The sequence below is a fragment of the Guillardia theta genome (genome assembly GCF_000315625.1).
Source record: "Guillardia theta CCMP2712 unplaced genomic scaffold GUITHscaffold_23, whole genome shotgun sequence".
In the NCBI taxonomy this organism is placed as follows: domain Eukaryota; class Cryptophyceae; order Pyrenomonadales; family Geminigeraceae; genus Guillardia; species Guillardia theta.
In genome coordinates, this window is record NW_005434651.1 from 523,544 (window position 1) to 540,777 (window position 17,234).

The 17,234-nt window shown below is 55.2% G+C and overlaps 7 protein-coding genes across 7 annotated transcripts in view; 5 read left to right on the forward strand and 2 right to left on the reverse strand.

The window, feature by feature from the left end:
• The window catches only part of GUITHDRAFT_137037 (hypothetical protein), a gene marked incomplete at both ends in the record, with an annotated part of 6,566 nt that extends 5,960 nt beyond the window's left edge, over positions 1-606 (forward strand). Inside the window, 3 exons of the mRNA XM_005835014.1 lie at positions 175-282; positions 389-514; positions 556-606. Of these exons, the coding sequence (XP_005835071.1) occupies positions 175-282; positions 389-514; positions 556-606 (285 nt within the window). The remainder of the gene's footprint in view (positions 1-174; positions 283-388; positions 515-555) is intronic.
• A 599-nt stretch (positions 607-1,205) lies between these two features.
• GUITHDRAFT_137038 (hypothetical protein) lies at positions 1,206-2,121 on the forward strand (the record flags this gene model as incomplete). The annotated part of the gene is made up of 5 exons (XM_005835015.1): positions 1,206-1,513; positions 1,571-1,778; positions 1,846-1,905; positions 1,996-2,031; positions 2,083-2,121. 5 exons carry the CDS (start codon positions 1,206-1,208, stop codon positions 2,119-2,121), a joined length of 651 nt encoding a protein of 216 aa, XP_005835072.1.
• Positions 2,122-2,763: 642 nt separating this feature from the next.
• Positions 2,764-4,263, reverse strand: GUITHDRAFT_86163 (hypothetical protein; the record flags this gene model as incomplete). Its single annotated transcript, XM_005835016.1, has 10 exons — positions 4,227-4,263; positions 3,870-3,931; positions 3,712-3,813; positions 3,611-3,656; positions 3,519-3,558; positions 3,400-3,464; positions 3,302-3,350; positions 3,106-3,248; positions 2,947-3,058; positions 2,764-2,886 (listed from the first exon to the last, which is right to left on the reverse strand). Coding segments are annotated over exons 1-10 (762 nt in total), but the record flags the coding sequence as incomplete, so codon positions are not given.
• Positions 4,264-4,918: 655 nt separating this feature from the next.
• On the forward strand, positions 4,919-7,084 carry GUITHDRAFT_106173 (hypothetical protein; the record flags this gene model as incomplete). Its single annotated transcript, XM_005835017.1, has 6 exons — positions 4,919-5,375; positions 5,429-5,543; positions 5,596-5,756; positions 5,803-6,156; positions 6,806-6,865; positions 6,915-7,084. The coding sequence occupies 6 exons, from the start codon at positions 4,919-4,921 to the stop codon at positions 7,082-7,084; spliced, it is 1,317 nt and encodes a 438-aa protein (XP_005835074.1).
• A 62-nt stretch (positions 7,085-7,146) lies between these two features.
• On the reverse strand, positions 7,147-10,679 carry GUITHDRAFT_137041 (hypothetical protein; the record flags this gene model as incomplete). The annotated part of the gene is made up of 10 exons (XM_005835018.1): positions 7,147-8,133; positions 8,495-8,561; positions 8,606-8,681; positions 8,934-9,363; positions 9,514-9,609; positions 9,655-9,706; positions 9,893-10,041; positions 10,092-10,259; positions 10,313-10,455; positions 10,502-10,679. The coding sequence occupies 10 exons, from the start codon at positions 10,677-10,679 to the stop codon at positions 7,147-7,149; spliced, it is 2,346 nt and encodes a 781-aa protein (XP_005835075.1).
• A 1,314-nt stretch (positions 10,680-11,993) lies between these two features.
• On the forward strand, positions 11,994-13,670 carry GUITHDRAFT_137042 (hypothetical protein; the record flags this gene model as incomplete). The annotated part of the gene is made up of 5 exons (XM_005835019.1): positions 11,994-13,079; positions 13,131-13,166; positions 13,217-13,312; positions 13,361-13,414; positions 13,596-13,670. The coding sequence occupies 5 exons, from the start codon at positions 11,994-11,996 to the stop codon at positions 13,668-13,670; spliced, it is 1,347 nt and encodes a 448-aa protein (XP_005835076.1).
• A 2,452-nt stretch (positions 13,671-16,122) lies between these two features.
• The window catches only part of GUITHDRAFT_44333 (prolyl-tRNA synthetase), a gene marked incomplete at both ends in the record, with an annotated part of 3,954 nt that continues 2,842 nt past the window's right edge, over positions 16,123-17,234 (forward strand). The window contains one exon of the mRNA XM_005835020.1: positions 16,123-16,911. Within this exon, the coding sequence (XP_005835077.1) occupies positions 16,123-16,911 (789 nt within the window). The remainder of the gene's footprint in view (positions 16,912-17,234) is intronic.

The following is a 17,234-nucleotide window of genomic DNA, read 5'->3' on the forward strand; positions in this document are numbered from 1 at the left end:
CCGACAACCTTTTAGGGGTCACCAGGCAATCATCGGGACCGCCGAGGCGAGGGAGGGAGGGAGGAACTTGACAGGAGGAGTCGGGAACAAGGTGAGGGGAGGGAGGGAGGGAGGGAGGGAGGAACTTTTGAGGGGAGGGAGGAAGGGAGGGAGGAACTTTTGACAACGAGCAAGATCCTTTCTGTTCTGCGAGGAGACGCCGACTGTGCGCTGATGCATCTTCAAACAAACCTGTGGGACACCTGTGCTACAGAAGCGCTGATTCGTGCAGCCGGAGGGAAGGTGGCCTCTCACTCCTGTCTTTCCTTCTGCTCCTCCCCTCCCCAGTCTCCAACACTACTCCCTCCTCTCCCCTCCTTCCCGCTTCTTTTTCCTGATGGTTCAATAGGTTTCTGATATGTTCGGGCAAGACATCGATCACTCAAGAAACGCGCGGACGATGAATGTCCTGGGCGTGTTTGCAACTTCTGCTCTGTTTCAAGAAAGGGATGCGAAGAAGCGATCTCATGACGAGGTTCAGTAACCTGCTTACTTCCAGTCTGATCCTTCAAGCAGGTCTGTGCTGAATGGAGGGAAGCAGGGATACTGAAATCCCTCCGCGCGTAGCCCTGACAGACTAAGCAAGTTTACCCGCTATCATCTCATTCCTCGTTGCTTATGAGAATCTCTGATTTGCTCTGCCGACTGGAGTTTCTTTCACACAACACACGCACAGACTTCTGGTTGCCGCGCAAGCGGATACCGTACATGACTCTCGGGGCTTCTACCTGTCAAAATTTAGTGCCAGTGGATTCTGATTGCAACGTGTAGAGGCCCTGTGACAAGCCGCCCGCTGAGCGACGCGGAGCCGGCGGTCATGCCCGCAGAGCCAACGGAACGTCTCGGCCACTCAGCGGCAGCTCAGCAGTGACTTGCCCAGTTGCATGGACTCAAGTTGCCAGCGCCTAGTAGCGGCCGGGCCCGGCCTATCAGCGTACGGTAGCCTACGGCACTCGGCCGAGTCTACTTTCAAGTTTAAAAAGAGAGCATTTCAGTTTTCTACGCTATTGGTTCAAATTTAAAAGTGGAGGCCGTAGACGGTTGCTGGGGGCCGCCGCCCGGTTTCCAAAGAAGGTACCGTACTACTATTCAAACGCTCTGAGGCGGATCTGGACCTACCCGCTTATTTGATTTGGCGGGTAATAACGGTCCCGTCCCCCCCCGCCATGGCGACAAAGGCGGGATTCGTTCGTTTACTGGGCGCGTGCGCCATGCTCGCGCTACCGACATGCTCATTGTACCTTGAATCAGACACTGCTTCCTCACATTCCACACACACAAGAAACCTTGCGTTCATCCAGCCTTGTTCTCCAAGGTTATCCAGACATAGAGCAGGGCGGGAAGCTATTTCAAAGAGCGCAGGGGCAGAGACATGCATGTTGAGCGGAAGACATCTTGGACCCACCATCGACGAGATCAGAGAGATTCGCTTTCAGGAAGAGAAGCAGATCCAAGCGTCGAAGTTCGATTCAAGGTATGGGATTTGGCTTTAGTTGTCGTCCTTAGTTGAACGTGAAAAACAAAAAAGCAGAGAATGCCAGGAAAACGCAGAAGATGGCCTCGTTGCCTACTCGGGCCAGGACAAGGGACCACAGAGGCGTCATCTGGGACCAACTTTGGAGGAAGTTCTAGAGATCAAACGGTTGGCCCGAGACAGGGGGTTCTCACAAAGAGGTCCAAACGACGATGACTGTGTGGAGTCGAATGCTCATGAGACAGATCCGAACAGTCCGAGCCAGGTGAGAGACGAACTTCTCACTTGCTGCTCTGCAATGCAATGTTGAGAGGTTTTCCTGCTGGAAACAGGAACAGATCAAGGTTTTGAAGAACTACGGCATTTCGATTATTCCTTCGACCAAGATTGAGGTATCATACTTTCGGCCTCCACTGCCAATTTCATAGGAATGCTCGTCACGTCCTCTCTTGTCTCGTGGCTTCTCCTGAAACTTCTGCCAGGCCTCACTGCTCATCAGGGAAATGAGAGACATGCAGGTATTGTGCACTGAGCTACTTGACGTGGATCAGCTGTAAAACTTTCTTCAGATTGCAGAGAGATTCGGTTTGTCGACACTGAACAAGTGAGAGACTTGTCTCTCCTGTGGGATCAGAGCTGATGTTGTTGTGCGGATCAGGAGACTGAATCGTCCCGTTGAGAGGGAGGACTCAAACATCAATGCACAAGCTCCTGAGCAGGAGGAAGACTGTGACCATCTGGACATGGTGAGCTACTTATCCTCCGATTGAATATCTTTATTGATTTTAACATTTTGATTAGGCGCTCAAGGGGATTAACTACATACGAAGGAAAAAGACCGAGAAGGTTTTGTAGATCCACTGATTCCTTAATATCATGTTCACAAATGCTCCATAAATATTTCACATGTAAGCACATATATCTGTGTCAGACCCATGTACCTTTGTGGCTCTACTTTGGTATGATCCACATAAACTGAGAGTTTCAGACTTGGCTTTGTAGCTGCTTCATGGTCCTCTCATAGGCATAGAAAAATGCTCCTGCACCCAAACCGATGTACGTGGAGCGAACAAGAGCGCCTGAGGCAGAACATGAGAGAGACGCAGGCAGATTTTAAGATTGACAGAAAACAAATCGAGTTGCTCACCTGCAAAAAGTCCTCGAACTCCCTGCTCGGCGAGAATGCGGGGAAGCAATCCGAGGGAGTTGGAGGACGGACCCCCGCTCCATGTTCTCATGGTAGCCTGCGTTCGAGCCACGTCGAGGGGATTGGTGATAAGCCCAGAAAAAGCTCCAGCACAGAAGCCGATGGCCACGTTGGCGAGGTCTTGAGTGTCGTCCACCTTGACCACTCGACCTTTCTTGTCCTTGGACTGAGGAGAAGCCGACGGTATGTCAGCGTGAAGCGCACAAGGTGGAGGAGATCCATTCACCGTCAGGAACTTCGATCTATACGTGTCATGCATGGCCTCGTAGGTGGCGAACATGATAGAGTAGAAAGGCAGGTCCCTGCAGAGCTGAGAGGTGTATCCCTGAAAGAAGCCCCTGTGTCCCCCCGTCAGTTGCCGCTCCCTCGGCCAGGACGCGTTCACCTCATTCCTGCTTCCTTCTGGATCGCCCGCACGGCGCTCTTGAGAGACGCAGTGTACATGCCGCTCTGAAACGTGCACTTGACCACCTCACATGGGGTGGACCATACCGAGCCGACCAAACTGCCCACCATGGATGCTCCGACCTGCGGCATCGAGTCAAGCTTGCAGTGCAGGGTCCTCTCCCCCTCTTCATCACATCGATGGCAACTTTGTTCGCTTCTGGGAACTTCTTCTCGAGTTTGTTCCTGATTCAAGATGAGAGGACAGTGACGGCGTTAGGACGTTGTATGGCACCTCACGGCCTCAAAGGTGCTGTAAACCAAGAAGAAGGTAGGCAGCTGGCTAAGGCTGGACGCTCCCTATCGTGTAAAAGCGAGTCAAGCGCGATGTCTGCATTGAGCAGAACAACTCACAACTCCCGACCAAAACGGCGGTTGTCGGGCATTTACCCGTCTGTTCAACAAGCAATGCTATCACAGTAGGGAGACGTCTGGCTCGATCCTACCTGACAGCGAACGCCTTCTCAGAAGCTTGATAGGCACCCGGTGCTCCTGCGTGCCATTGAGGTCCAAGACATTGACGGGATTGGCGCTTTGCTGTTCATACCGAAGGGAATTTGAAGGCGGGTCTTGAAAGTGTCGAGGGGGAAAGCAGCAAGTTGAAACGGAACTTGAAGAACAGCTCCGTTCAAGAGAGGATTCTTCCATCCTGACATAGAGGGAAAGACTGAGCACACTCACTATGAAATCGGAAGGGGCGGGTACCTGATACACCCGAAACATCGGGAGCAGCTCCCTGAACCGCTGAGGTAAACAACAGAACAAGCCTGCCAACAGAGCTCAGACACATGTAACAACACAAAGAAAGTCAATGAAGTAAAACAAGGATCACCATCAAATATCCAACAACACACGTGAGAAGGTACAATTTGAAAAGAGATCAGTCCCATCGCAACTTGGCAGTTTGGTAGCAACATGGGAGGATACGGTAAGCCTACGGCGAGCACCAGCAAACAAACACAACGATACAGTCCACAGCATGCGATCAGAGGAAGAGAGACTACATCGGATGATGAAGGTGCCATGATGATCAGCACACACAGCGCATGCTCTGCTCCTCACCCTATCCCCAGCGCCGCCATGAAATCCAGTCAGGTTTCCGACTGAGTGGGGATGGGGGCACGTTACTGTTTTAGCCCAGTGCCAGTGCCCGGCCCGCCGGCCCGGGCCACTCGGCCACTGCGGCACTGCGGCACGGGCCGGGCCATGGCCGATCACCGCGGCCGCCGACTCAGTAGCGGCCCGGGCCAGGGGGAGGCCTCTCCGCCGGGACTCGGACCGGCGGGGACCGTCCGGCCGGGGCCCGGCCGGCCCGGGCCCGGCGGCGGGGCCGCCGGCAGAAAGTACGGAGCCCGCCGGGGACGCCGGGCCGCCCGCACCCCATGGCCGACGGGAGTCTGGGATTCAGGCTCAGTGACTGGCCGGGACCGGCCCGGTGGGCGCGGCTCCGGCCTCCGAGGCTCCGGCGTGACCAGTGGCCGCCCGGCCGGCCCGGGCCCGGCCGGTCCGATCACCCGGCCGGGCGGGTCACGCCGTGTCGGACGGTCCGCTTCCTGGCGTAACCGATGGGTAACGGGTTGTGGCAACCTGAACGGAAGTTTTGAGCAGGCGTGTACAGCGTGTAGTAGATTCTTGTAGTGTGGAAGGCGAGGAGAAGGGAAGAGAAGAGAAGGAGGAGCTGCATGCTCGACGTCGAATGATGTTGTAACGCCCTGATCCCGTACAAACTTCGCTGCTAAGGATTGGCTTCAGGAATGGTGAATGCCGATCTCATAGAACTTGACGGCGATAACGCTCTTGACCTGTTCGTTCCCGCGCACTTCTCACCCATCAAGAGCTTACATGCTCCCTCGTCTCCTGTCAGACACATGAAGACACCAGACAGACAGTTTGACTTGCTGCCCTCCCCTTCAGATCGCGTCCATGGCTATGAAAGCTTGTCCAACAGCTCAATGGGCAAACGAAAGATCGCCCTGCTGTCAGGCCATGCAGAAAATGGGGAGAGGGACTGCAAGTCGAAGGATCTGCATGAGCGAGTCTTAAAGCTGGCGAGAGACTGCAATTTCGACATGAGTCGATTCTCCTCTAACTCGTGCGGGCAAGAGAGGGAAGGGAAGTCGACTGTGACGGTTGAGAATCGGAAGGAGCAGGTAAAAGACGAGGGAGGAGGAGAACGTCACAAGGAACAAGTCATGCTAGAAGAGGCCTCAAGTGAGACAAGAAGAACATGTATGCTGTTCCATTTGGTTCACGTTGGTGCGCAGGTCACGTCCGGGACCACGAGCTTATCAAATGCTGCAGTGTCCAGGAACAGGACATACAGTTGCAGCCTCGTCCTCCATCAGCGGAATCGAAGTTCCTGCGCAGAGATCCAAGAAGGTCAGCGAGCGCACTTGGATGAGATTGCTCCGAGATGATCGTTTCCTCGCAGGAAGCACGCCTGGTGGAGACACGCTAATGCACAATCCAAGCGGTTCACCACGACGAGCCCTGTCGCAAAGAAGCATGTCGAGGGCTGTGGCGAGGGGGAGAGCGGCGTCATGGACTGGGAGATGCTGAGAGGAGAGGTCAGGCGGTCGGCTGAATCCCTCGGTAAGTGAGGATGAAGCTTTCGCTCTCGTTCGTGAAGGGGTCGCAGGTATCAGGATGAGCTCGACCTGCTTGCCTTCTGCTACGGCGAGTGAAGTCTCGACGAGGGTCTCAGACATGGCAGCGCGGTATGAGAGCAGCATCATGCCGCTGCCCCAGCACAGGGAGAGAAGCTTGCTGTCGGCAAACGACTCGCTGGTCCGCAGCAGGCATCTGAACGAGAGTTTGTTGGCCTCCTTGGACGAGTTGAGCAGGCAAATCATGACAGTCACCAGCCTCTTCGAGCCTCCGAGGAGGGAGGAAGGAAGGGAGGACGAGAGGAAGACGGAAGGAGGAGGCGGGGAGGGCAGGAGGAACGAGTTGGTTGTCTCCAAGGCTAGGAAGAAGTGGGAGCGAGACATGGGTGTTTCAGTCACCGTTGACTTACCTCGGGCTGTGCTGAGAGACCTGATGAGGAGAAGTTTGTCGGACAGAATGTTTCTCCTAGTTCAGCGGTAACTCTTTCTTAGATGCTCCTCCTCCTCCTCCTCCTCCTCCTCTCCTCTCCTCTTCTCTGTCTTCTTGTTCTTCTACTTCTCTATTCCCATCTTGCAGTCTTCCTCCTTCCTCCTCATTGACTCTGAATTTCAGATCTTCCTTTCCCCTCGTGGTTTTTTCAGTCCGTCTCCTTCCTCGAATTCAGTTCAGCTCGAGAAAATCGCTACCTACCTGCTGCAATGTTACTTCTTCCTTGCCTGTCATACAGCTATCTTCGTCTCCCTCCTCCTCCTCCTCCTCCTCCTCCTCCTCTTCCTCTTCCTCCACCTCTGTTGGGATCGAACTCTCCGTGAGGCCTCTGGTCTGTAACTCAGCGACATCTTCGCATGAGAAGCAGACATTGCAAGGTGATGAAGATAATCCTTCCTCCTCCTCCTCGCCTTCTATACTTATCCCCGCGCTATACACCCCTTCCTCCCCTCCCTCCCTCCCTCCCTCCCTCCCTCCCTCCCTCCCTCCCTCCCTCCTTCCTTCTCCTCCCTCCCTCCCTCCTCGCCCCTCATTCTTCACTTCAGGAGGAGGACATGTTGCGGAGTTCGACAAGTCTGTGCACAAGATTGAGTGCATCTCGATCGGTATCTTTCGTCCTGCCTCTAGTCTATCTCACTGCTGTCGTCCTTACAGACCGTGCGGCATCGACAGTTACCAACATCAAAGTAGAGCAGGAGAGAGAGAAGGGAAGGAGAATCGGCGACAAGGGCAGTGGCAGCAAGGAGTCGATCATGATCAAGACAGAGAACAGGAGGAGAGGTCTCTCGTGGTCGAGCTTGAGCAAGACCAACATTCTCAAATAGACATGATCGTTTAATTCAATTGAAAAATTAAGTTAGTCACTATGATCCCCTTTCTCTCCTTCTTAAGCCCCTCTTCTCTCTTGAAGCTCGTAGTCGTAGTCGTAGTCGTCATATCCTCCTCCTCCTTCTCCTCCTCCTCCTCCTCCTCCTCCTCCTCCTCCTCCTCCACTCTCTCTGCTCTCTCCTCTTCTGCTCTCTCCTCCTCCTCTTTCGTAGTCGTCATCATTTCCATCGACCTTGTTTACAGATCTCCTGTAGTCGAAGCCTCTGGGGTGCTCCTCACTTCTTGCCCCGCTTTGCTCCGTCCACATCTCCTCCTCCTCCTCTCCTCTTGCACTGCTCTGCCGCTCTGTCCATGTCTCCTCCTCTCCTCTTCCTGCCCTGCTTCGCTCCTCCGTCCAGATCTCCTCCTCCTCCTCCTCCTCCTCCTCCTCTCTGCCCCTGGTCCGCTCATCCGTCCAGATCTCCTCCTCCTCCTCCTCCTCCTCCTCCTCCTCTCTGCCCCTGGTCCGCTCATCCGTCCAGATCTCCTTCTCCTCCTTCTGTCCTCGCCCCCAGCTCCGCCCTGTCCACTCTCCGTCCTCCTCAACCTCCATCCCTCCTCCCCCACCGTTCCGCTGCTCCGTCCACATTTCCTCCTCTCCTACGTCCTCCTCCCTCTCCCTCACCCCGCCCCACCCCGCGTGAACACCTCCTTCCCCATCGCACCTCTCTCCGCCCCTCCTCCCCTTCTTCCCCTTAGCATACATGCAATCCAGGAACCTCCTCTCCATCTTCTTCGCCACCCTCTCCGCATCCCTCGGGAACATCTCATTCCAGTACTCCTCGAACAGGTTGAAGGCAGCCCATCGACCGTCCAGCCCCACCTTTGTCGCCATTTTATCCTTCTTCCACTTGGGGAGGCTGCTGATGAAAATCTCCAACTGCCTCTCGCCCTCCTCCGACTCCTCCTCGAGGAGCCTCCAGAGGCCTTCCAGCCCCTCTGCGACTCCTTCCTGCACCTCCTGCACTTGCTCCAGCTCCTTGACATCCTCCTCCAGCGAGGCATTCTGCAGCCGAAGGCGCCTCTGCGAGTCATAATATTAGGCATGAGGAGATGGAGGAAGAGAAGGATGACGATGATGATGATGATGATGATGATGATGATGATGAGGAGGAGGAGGAGGAGGAGGATGAGGAGGTGGTCGTGGTGGTGGTGGTCGTGGAGGAGGAGGGTAGTGAAGGAGGAGGAAGTTGTAGTGGAGAGTTTGGGGAGGCCCAACAGGAACAGCAAGGGCAGGAGCAAGAGGACCCCACAGCAACAACACAGACACGAGGATAAAGAGGGAGATATGATAGGGGAGGAGCAGGAGCAGGAGCAGGAGCAGGAGCAGGCAGTAACAGCAAAGAGGAAGTAGGAGAAAGACGCACGTGCTGCTCTGCCAAAGGCTGCAGAACAATGTAGAGGTCCCGATCGATCTCTGTCATGTTCTTCACTCTGTGGAGCTAGTCACTCGCTCCCAGTCCTTGCAGAGAGATCACCTGTCGGCGAGATGCTCAGGGACAGAGTTGGCCCCCTCCTCAAGCTTCTTCAGCAAGGGTTGGTACTCTGGCTCGTCTTCCCGCGAGTTGTCAGTTGGAGCAAGGAGTAGATCGGAGTAGGAGGAGAGGGAAGAGAAAGATTGGAGAGAGCGGAAATTATAACGAGCGAACGAAAAAGAGATAGAAACGGAACGGTCGGAGACAAATCTGGATGTGAGGGAGGAGGAAGAGGAGAGGGAGGAGGAGAAGGAATGGGGAGGGGGAGAGGATGGGGGAGATGAGGGGAAAAGAGAGGGAGGAAGGGAGGAAGGAGGAGGAGGAGACTCACTGTGAAAGACGTGCCGTATGAAGCTGTAAAGCGTCTCGTTGGACTTGTAGGTCGGGTTCAAGTCGAGCTCTTCAAGAATCTCCCTCGCTCCCAGCCTCGGGTCCTCCCGGGCCTGCCGCAGGAGCTCCGGGGGCTTCTCCCCTTGGTAGATCCTCTTCAGCTGGTCGACCGCATCGGGGATCTCGAGGAAAGGGTTGGCCGGTTCCTTCAGCTCCTCCTCGTACTTGGGCAAGATCGAGAGGTCTGCGTATCCCCTTTCCCCCTCCTCCTCCTCCTCCTCCTCTACTTGAAGCATCTCTCGTCTCAGCACTGACAGCGTCGAACTCTGCTCCCTGCTCTGCCGCTCCACGTCTTGCTCGAGCTCCTGCAGATTCTGCCCGAAGCGAACCGTTCCTGCCCTCCTTGCTCCGTGCCACACAAATCCAGAGACCTGGTTCGACTCTGAGCTCCCTTTTGCACTCTTTCGTGAACTCTTTTTGCACTCCTCCCTCCCGCCCTCCCTCCCTCCCTCCCTCCCTCCCTCCCTCCCTCCCTCCCTCTCTCCTCCCCCCGTTTCTCTCACCCTCCCTCCCTTCCTCACCTTGCAATCGTCTGAGATCGCAATCTGAGCTCCCTGCGGGGTAGGACCAGCTTGCAGCATGGAAGTGAAGAGCCTCTTCATCTCGGAACCTTGGATCTGCCACGTCATCAGCCTACATCTGCATCAGGTCTCTCCTCCCACCTCGACCCCAGCTTCATTGTCGATGCCGATCGCGATTCCCAGCATATCAAAACTACAGCAGGGCCCAGGGTCACAACAGGAAGGCGACGAGGTCGGGGAGGGATCTACCGACAGGACGAGAGGAAGCATCGGGATCTGTCCAGCAGGCAGACGCCTCTGTCTTCACCCCCACTCCATGAGATCTCACAACTGAGCGCACGAGAACCTCAGGAGAAACCTCTCACAGGGGATTCATCACCCTTGCAGTGCACAGAACGATTCGTGGGCCAGCACGATGATGTCGGTCCTGGTTGTGGAGGGGGGGAACACGTCTGGCCTCCTCCTGATCCCCCCGATCCTCGACGAGTAGACTGCGAGACAAGCCTGGTCTGAGCAGAAGATGGCAGCCTGCGGCCATATCACTCCCTCGCATCCCGCGCATTCTCCGTCCCTCTCACCCCGTAGTCGCAGATCACGTTGCAAGTGTCGAAGACCCAGGGCGCAGAGAAGCTTCCTCCTTGCACCAGACAGCACATGTCTGATGACATCTTTGCTCTCAGCCTTGTCGACATTCCGTACCAATGGCCGTGTGTGGCAGGACAAAGTTGCCACCTCCCCTTGCACACCTGAAAGCTCTTCATCAGCACGGCACAGCTCCTGAGCCCAGCATGTCAGTCACAGAGGCTTCTTCGCCGACGAAGGAGATGTTGTCGTTGATTGCGACGGTCGTTGTGTACTCCCACTCCTGCACTCCCGCTCCGACGCACACACATCCTCCAGGATCCAGTGAGTCCACAGCCTGTTGGATGGAGAAACCGTCGTCTGTCACACAGCGATCAATGGAGCATATCCACTGGCGTCACAGCACCTGGAACTTTGATGATGTTGTTGGGATCAGGATACTCCATCACCCTCAAGTCTTCTATCGACCTCCCCCCTCCTCTCAGTCGCAGTGGAGCGAAGTTCCTCGCCGACTTCCCATCATGATGAAGATCTGTAGCAGTGATCGCAGCATCGCTCAGCAGCAGGATCACTGCGAGCAACATGGTCCGCGCTCTTGCCTCCTTGGGGTCACAAGCAGCCCTTGAGACAAGGCTCATTTTCCTTCCTCTGACTTCCCTCCGCTCAGATTTGATCCTCACCATTACACGCAAGTCTCCTGCTGACCGTCATGCTGCCCCTCAAGGGAGCGATGCAAGAGGAGGAGTGTGTGTACCACGGCACGATCAGACGAGGAGGAAGGAGATGGTGGGGCAGCCGGCGGCATGGAAGAGTGGGAGACCGCAGCGGCTCGTCCTGAGGGCATGGAGGGGAGGGCGAAATCAGTAACTAAACTCTAACTAAACTTAAACGGGTTTAGTAAAACTGTGCGATACTAGCACTTGCACCCGCCGGTCGTGAATTGAACGGCGCCGTAGGCTTACCGGGCCCAGTGTCGGCGCTGCCTGAGAGGCTACTCAAAGTTAAGAGTTGTACTGTGCCAAAGTAATGCATGTGAAACCCAAGCATTCAACACGTTAGGCGGCTCGTCTTGGTCACGTTTACAGGAGAGTTCAAGTTTTGTTAATTCGGTCGCTATCTGACCATCTGGTGAGGACAGTGATCCGATCACTGGGAGCCGGCGTTGCGGCAGTGTCACCGGACTCCCCCGGCTAGGCTCCCGGCTACATTACGTCCCGGCTACTACCTTCATTACGATAGTAATGGCTCCCGGCTACATATAGTAGGCCCTTGACGGGACGGTAACCGTGGCTCCTGTCAGCTCATGCGGCCACTGCCGCAGTGCTCAGCGACAACTCCGACGGGAGTCAGTGACTCTCAGTACGGTACTCACAGGCTAGTTGAACTGCGGCTCCGAGGCCGCTCGGGCGCGCCGCGGCCCGCCGGGCGGCCGTCCGAGTCAGGCCGGCGGCCCGGAGTCGGGGCGGATGCGGCCCCGGAATGAGCTAATTGAGTTTCGAAGAGTCGCCACACAGAAAATGGCAGCGTTTTGTGCGATTAGATCGACTTTGCGCGTCGCCTCCTCCTCCTCCTTCTGTAGACATGATCTGTTTCTCTTGTGTTGATTGCAGCCATGTCCTCCTCCCTCCCTCCTCTTCGTTGCTCTCTGCCATCTGCCTCCGTCCTTTCATCCTTCCTAGTCTGGCAGCAGCCTTTTTCTGCCCCCCTTCTTCCCGTCTGCTCCTTGGTGTCGCACTCTCAATCCAATTTCTCCTTCACATGTGTGCTCTCTCTCTATATACCGTTTCTTCCTCCCACGACTCGTATCTCATTTTAATCTCTGCATCGCTATCTATGCGCTCGTTTTTTAGCAGGTACACCATATCTGTGCTCTGACGCTCTGTTTGTAGGCTCCAAGCATGATTCATGCTGGTGCTCAACGCACCAGGAAGGATCTTTTAGTTCTGATCGCGACATCGGGAGCTCTCTGTGCTGTCTTGTGCATAGTCTCGTTGAACAGAAGCCAGGAATCAGTCTTGGTTTCCAACAGGCACAACGATGCTGTCGAGAGCATGAAGCAATCTGCTCGTCAGCTGGAGAAAGAGGGGTTCGTCGACCAGGGGAAGGCGCTGATGAAAGAAGCCTCGCAGCTTGAAGACAAGGAGAAGTCGAAGCAGCCATCGCAGAGAACCCCATACGCACAGCAGCGCCGCCTTGCTGCCGGCGAGTTCAGACCAGCTGGAGGAATGCTGGGGTTCGCACCACGCAGAGCTTTCTCCTCGCATACTCCAACTTGGATGCCCATGAATTCTAACCCGCCGTTGGCACAGCCAAGGCGGATGATGCGCCCTTCGTACATGCGTCCTTCGTACATGCGGCCGGCCATGACTTGGAGTTCTCTGCAAGAGGGGCCAGTCGAGGAGGTGATTGACGAACCTCTGCCCCGGGAAGTCGTTGCTACCGGATTCCCGGCGACGTATGATGGCGCATGGGGCTCATCGTTCAAGAAGAATGCTGGGGGGAATGAGGAGGCGATGAGAAGGGCTGGAGTCAACTATGATGACTATCCGTTGGATGTGTACCGCAGTGTTCCTTACATCCCCTTCGACCCAACAGTTGGCACAGAGAAGGAGTTCAAGGCCAAGATTCGTGCCTCCAAGCAAGTTGTGAATCCCTACACACTGAAGCATGGTAGGAACAAAGGCGGTGACGTCATGCCTGCCGGTTGGGGAGTGTGGAACGAGGGAACTGCTGGAGAAGACAAGTTGAGGGCGAAAGGCGTTCCCGTAGATCGCTGGCCGATTGATTTCTACTCCGGCTTCCCCAATCCAGCGTGGGATGATACTGAATTCGATAAGGCCAGGAGAATCCCGAAGGCCCCAGTGGAAGACGCGAAAGCAGCTGTGGAGCGCCATCGTGAATCTCAGAAGAAGATAGAAAGCGCTGGGGTGAAATCCAACGGGATTCCATGGGAGTCACAGGACAAGCCAAGGAAGTACAACTCAGTGAGTCTTGTGTATGCAGCCCGGCATTCGCTCACGTGATTCTTTGCTCAGGTTGATGGCATGATGGATACACTCGTTCCCTACGAGGTTCTGCTCTCGATGCGACGCTTCTCATGGTGAACTGAACTTTTGTCCAGCAAATCCCTCAGTTCCGGAAAGGAGGCGTTGCTCCTCAGGAGCATCCTGCCCACTTCTTGCTGGACGAAAATCCGAACGGAGCAGCTGACACGCAGGTAGTCTATGGAGGTGTAGAATGACTAGTCTCTTATACTGTTCTGCAGGCAAGTGCAATCAACAAACTGTTTCAATCTGGCGATTTGGATGCAAGGAGACAGGTGTGTATGTTGTGCAGTTGAATTGTCGTTTCCCAGGAGTCATCGCTAACTTGTATGACTCAGCCGATGGTTGACTTGGAGGACGGCATTGAGATGAATCCTGAAAACCCCGTTTCATTCTCTTAAATTTAGATCGATTGTTTTCTCTTGTGTTGATAAATCTTCCCGAACCAAAATACAGCTTTCCACCAACAATCACTCGATGAAAAATTCACAACCCGATGTCTTCCTTGTGGATACCGAAGCCACTGGGTGATAACCATCTCTTTTCAACATGTGTAGAAACCACCAAGAGAGTTCCTTGCATAGCCTTGACGAAACAGTGAGAGGTCTAGGTAATAATCAGTATCGGATCTAACCGTTGTTCGTCAGCGCTGAGTGCGGCTTCTCCTCGAACTCCCTAAGGGGCCTCCCTCCATTTCCTGCAGAGGAGATCAGACGAAGACCACAAGACCTCCTTCCTTTCGCATGCTCTCACCGTAAACCCGGTTCACCGGCTTCGGAGAAGTAGAATTTAGGATTGACTCCACCATCGGATCTTTCTTGGTGTTCTGCACAGGTACACCAACTTTGCTCAGCGCTGAAGGAACGACAAGAAAACACTGATGGGGCACGCACAGGATCTGTCAGATCAATCGCCCAAGGAGGAAACGGCGTCTTCCAGTCCCTGTCCTGGATTCGTTTTGCCGGTAGCTCTTGCACCTATCCAACGCATGAGCTCTCTGACATGATCCCTGGTTCGCAGCGAGGACCCAGACGCTGCTTTCACCTTCTTTCCTGTTGGAGATCGTGACAACCAGAGTCCTCTCTCTGAAGGAGTTTTGAGATCTCTTCCGTCTGACTGTAAAACCTTCTCCTTATGCAGCGCCTGCACATTGGCCGGAGTCAGCAGGCTACCGTGACGGACATCGAGCATCCTTCCTCGAGGTCCGCGCGCTCTTCTCTTTCCGTCCTCTTGTAGAGAGGCGGCTGTCTAGGTATCGTGGATGCTGCTCGTCATCATCAGAATCCGTCAGGAACCAAACCAACAGGCATCAATCGATCTGAGGTGGGACACAATGATCTTGCTCACGCCAGGGAGAGGAGAGACGAACTAGTGACAAGAGTCGCATCCTTCGTCATCTTTCCATCACCCGCATACAGCTCAGACTAGTACACGCTGCCATCCTCCTCCTCTGACCTTTCGGGCGCCCCCGCGTTCCCCCGTTGCCCTGCATGTTCGATGTCGGTTCTCTGGTCACCCCGACCGTACTACCCTAGTACTACGAGGTCAACCCTTGAAGCCTTGGAATTCTGCGGCATTGCAGAATCTGTCCACCCCATCATCCTAGTAAATACTGCTCTATAAAGATGGGGTAAGGTGATACCACCTACCCCACTCCTTCATAGTACCCTACCCATTCGGAAATCCAAAGAGTCATGCTCATTCAACGGAAATCTCATGACCCCCATCCCCACTCATCCCATTCCCAGTATACCCTCATCCCTCCTCGTGCCCCACCACTTGTTGTTTGACATCGCTGGCATGGCCGCGCGGGGGACTTGTCCTGCGCGCCGTTAAGTGAAGGTATCAGTTAAGTTTGGGGGACAGCAGTCGGCAGGATTGGGTTTGGTTCTCGCTGTCTTTTCTCTTCTCGCCGTTTGGCCTGTGCGACAGTGTCAGGGTCAAGCCTCCTCGACTCTCCTGATTGTCCTCGTACTGCTTTTTAACTTAACTTTGAGTGAAAATGTTGTTTGTTCAAGGCAGAGATCAAGGCAGGAGGCCGTGGGATGGAAATGGGGAAGGAGGAGGAGGGGAGGAGAGGAGAGGAAGGGAAGGACGCAGATAGGGGAGGGGAGGGAAGATAGAAGACAGAAGAGAGAGGGAGAGAGGACAACAGCAGAAGAGTCGTTGACTTGAAGGAGGGGAGAAGAATATGTATCGGAGGAGATTCAACGAGAGACGATTTATCTAAAATACGACAGCCACGTGATGCGATGTTTGAGAAGGATTCATAGACATGCTCATGTAGCAATCCAGCAGCATGATGCTAGACGAGGAGATTTCAATGTCTTGCGCGGTCAAAGCATGAAGGACATACATTCGTGATGGAGTGAAGTTCCACTGAGACTGCTTAGAACCCACTGACCTTCTCAACTTCAGGGACATGGCGGTACCATCGTCGCGCAGCCTCCGGGGGATACTCTCAGTGTCCATCTTCTTTTCCCTCAAGATTTCAGCTCTGGCCTTCAACCCCTACTGCCCCTCGATGATGAAGGCAAGGTTTTTGATGAACAACGTGATGCACTCCATGCTCGGCTCGACGCCTCTTGCTCTTCGCTCCCTCGGGCGTCAGGGGAGTTTGTTGCAGCCGGCCATGGAGCCTGTTCGATCGATGCGAGGCTCTCGTCTTGTCCGCTGGGCGTCTACGGAGCGAGGAGGAGACGTCACGGAGGACTGTGGCTGCGGTGAGGCCACGACGCTGGACGAGATGAAGAAGGAGCTCAAGCAGGAGATCGAGAAAGTGGCTGACAAGATCAAGCAGCTGAAGGCTGACGGGGTGAAGGAGAAGAGCGTGCTTCAGCCTGACATCGACAACCTGCTCTCCCTCAAGGCAAGATGGGAGACTCTCACCGGCGAGCCCTTCGACCCGCCCAAACCAGGACAGAAGCCCAAGAAGGCTGCAAACCAGCAGGTGCAGCAGAAGGCGGCGAGCAGCAACAGCAACGAGAAGGAGAACTTCGTCATCACTCCGAGGGCCACCGACTACTCCCAGTGGTACCAGGACGTGATCCAGGCAGCTCAGATGGTGGACCAGAGTCCCGTCAAGGGATGTATGGTGATTCGACCTTGGGGCATGGCGGTATGGGACGAGCTCAAGGACGAGCTGAACAGGAGGATCAAGGAGACGGGGACGCAGAACGCCTACTTCCCCCTCTTCATCCCGATGTCCTTCCTGTCCAAGGAGGCCGAGCACGTGGAGGGGTTTGCCAAGGAATGCGCCGTTGTCACCCACCATCGCCTCTGCGCGGATCCGAGCGGGAAGGGGCTGATGGCAGACCCCGAGGCGAAGCTGGAAGAGCCTCTCATCGTCCGACCGACGTCTGAGACCATCATCTGGGACATGTTCCGCAAGTGGATCAGCTCCTACCGCGACCTGCCCCTCAAGGTGAACCAGTGGGCCAACGTTGTGCGCTGGGAGCTAAGGACCCGCCCGTTCCTGCGGTCCGCAGAGTTCCTGTGGCAGGAGGGGCACACGGCGCATGCGAGCAAGGAGGAGGCGGACGGATGTGCGAGGGAGATGCTGGATGTGTACGCTGAGGTGGCTGAAGGGATCCTGGCGATCCCCGTGGTGAAGGGAACAAAGAGTCCCTCGGAGAGATTCGCAGGAGCAGACGAGACGTACACGATCGAGGCGCTCATGCAGAACGGATGGGCGCTGCAGAGCGGTACCAGCCACTTCCTGGGTCAGAACTTCGCCAAGGCGTTCGATGTGAAGTTTCAGAATGCTGATCAGGTGAGAGGAGGAGGAGGAGGACAAGAGTAGTAGTAGTAGGATGAGGATGAGGATGAGGATGAGGATGAGGAGGAGGATGAGGAGGAGGGGGGGGGGGAGGGGAGGGAGGGAGGGGGAGGGGAGGGGAGGGATGACTTTTTTCTTTCAGGGATCCTTGAAAACATGGCCAATACAGCAGCGTCCAATCAGAATATCACATCTGGCGGTGGCGTGAGGTACCGTTAGTGGCATGTCACTTGTTCGCTAGCGCGACTGGTTCCCTTCGTCAGAATCGACGACAAGCTCACCAGGTCCAGCCCTCCTATCGTCGTGACGTACATGAA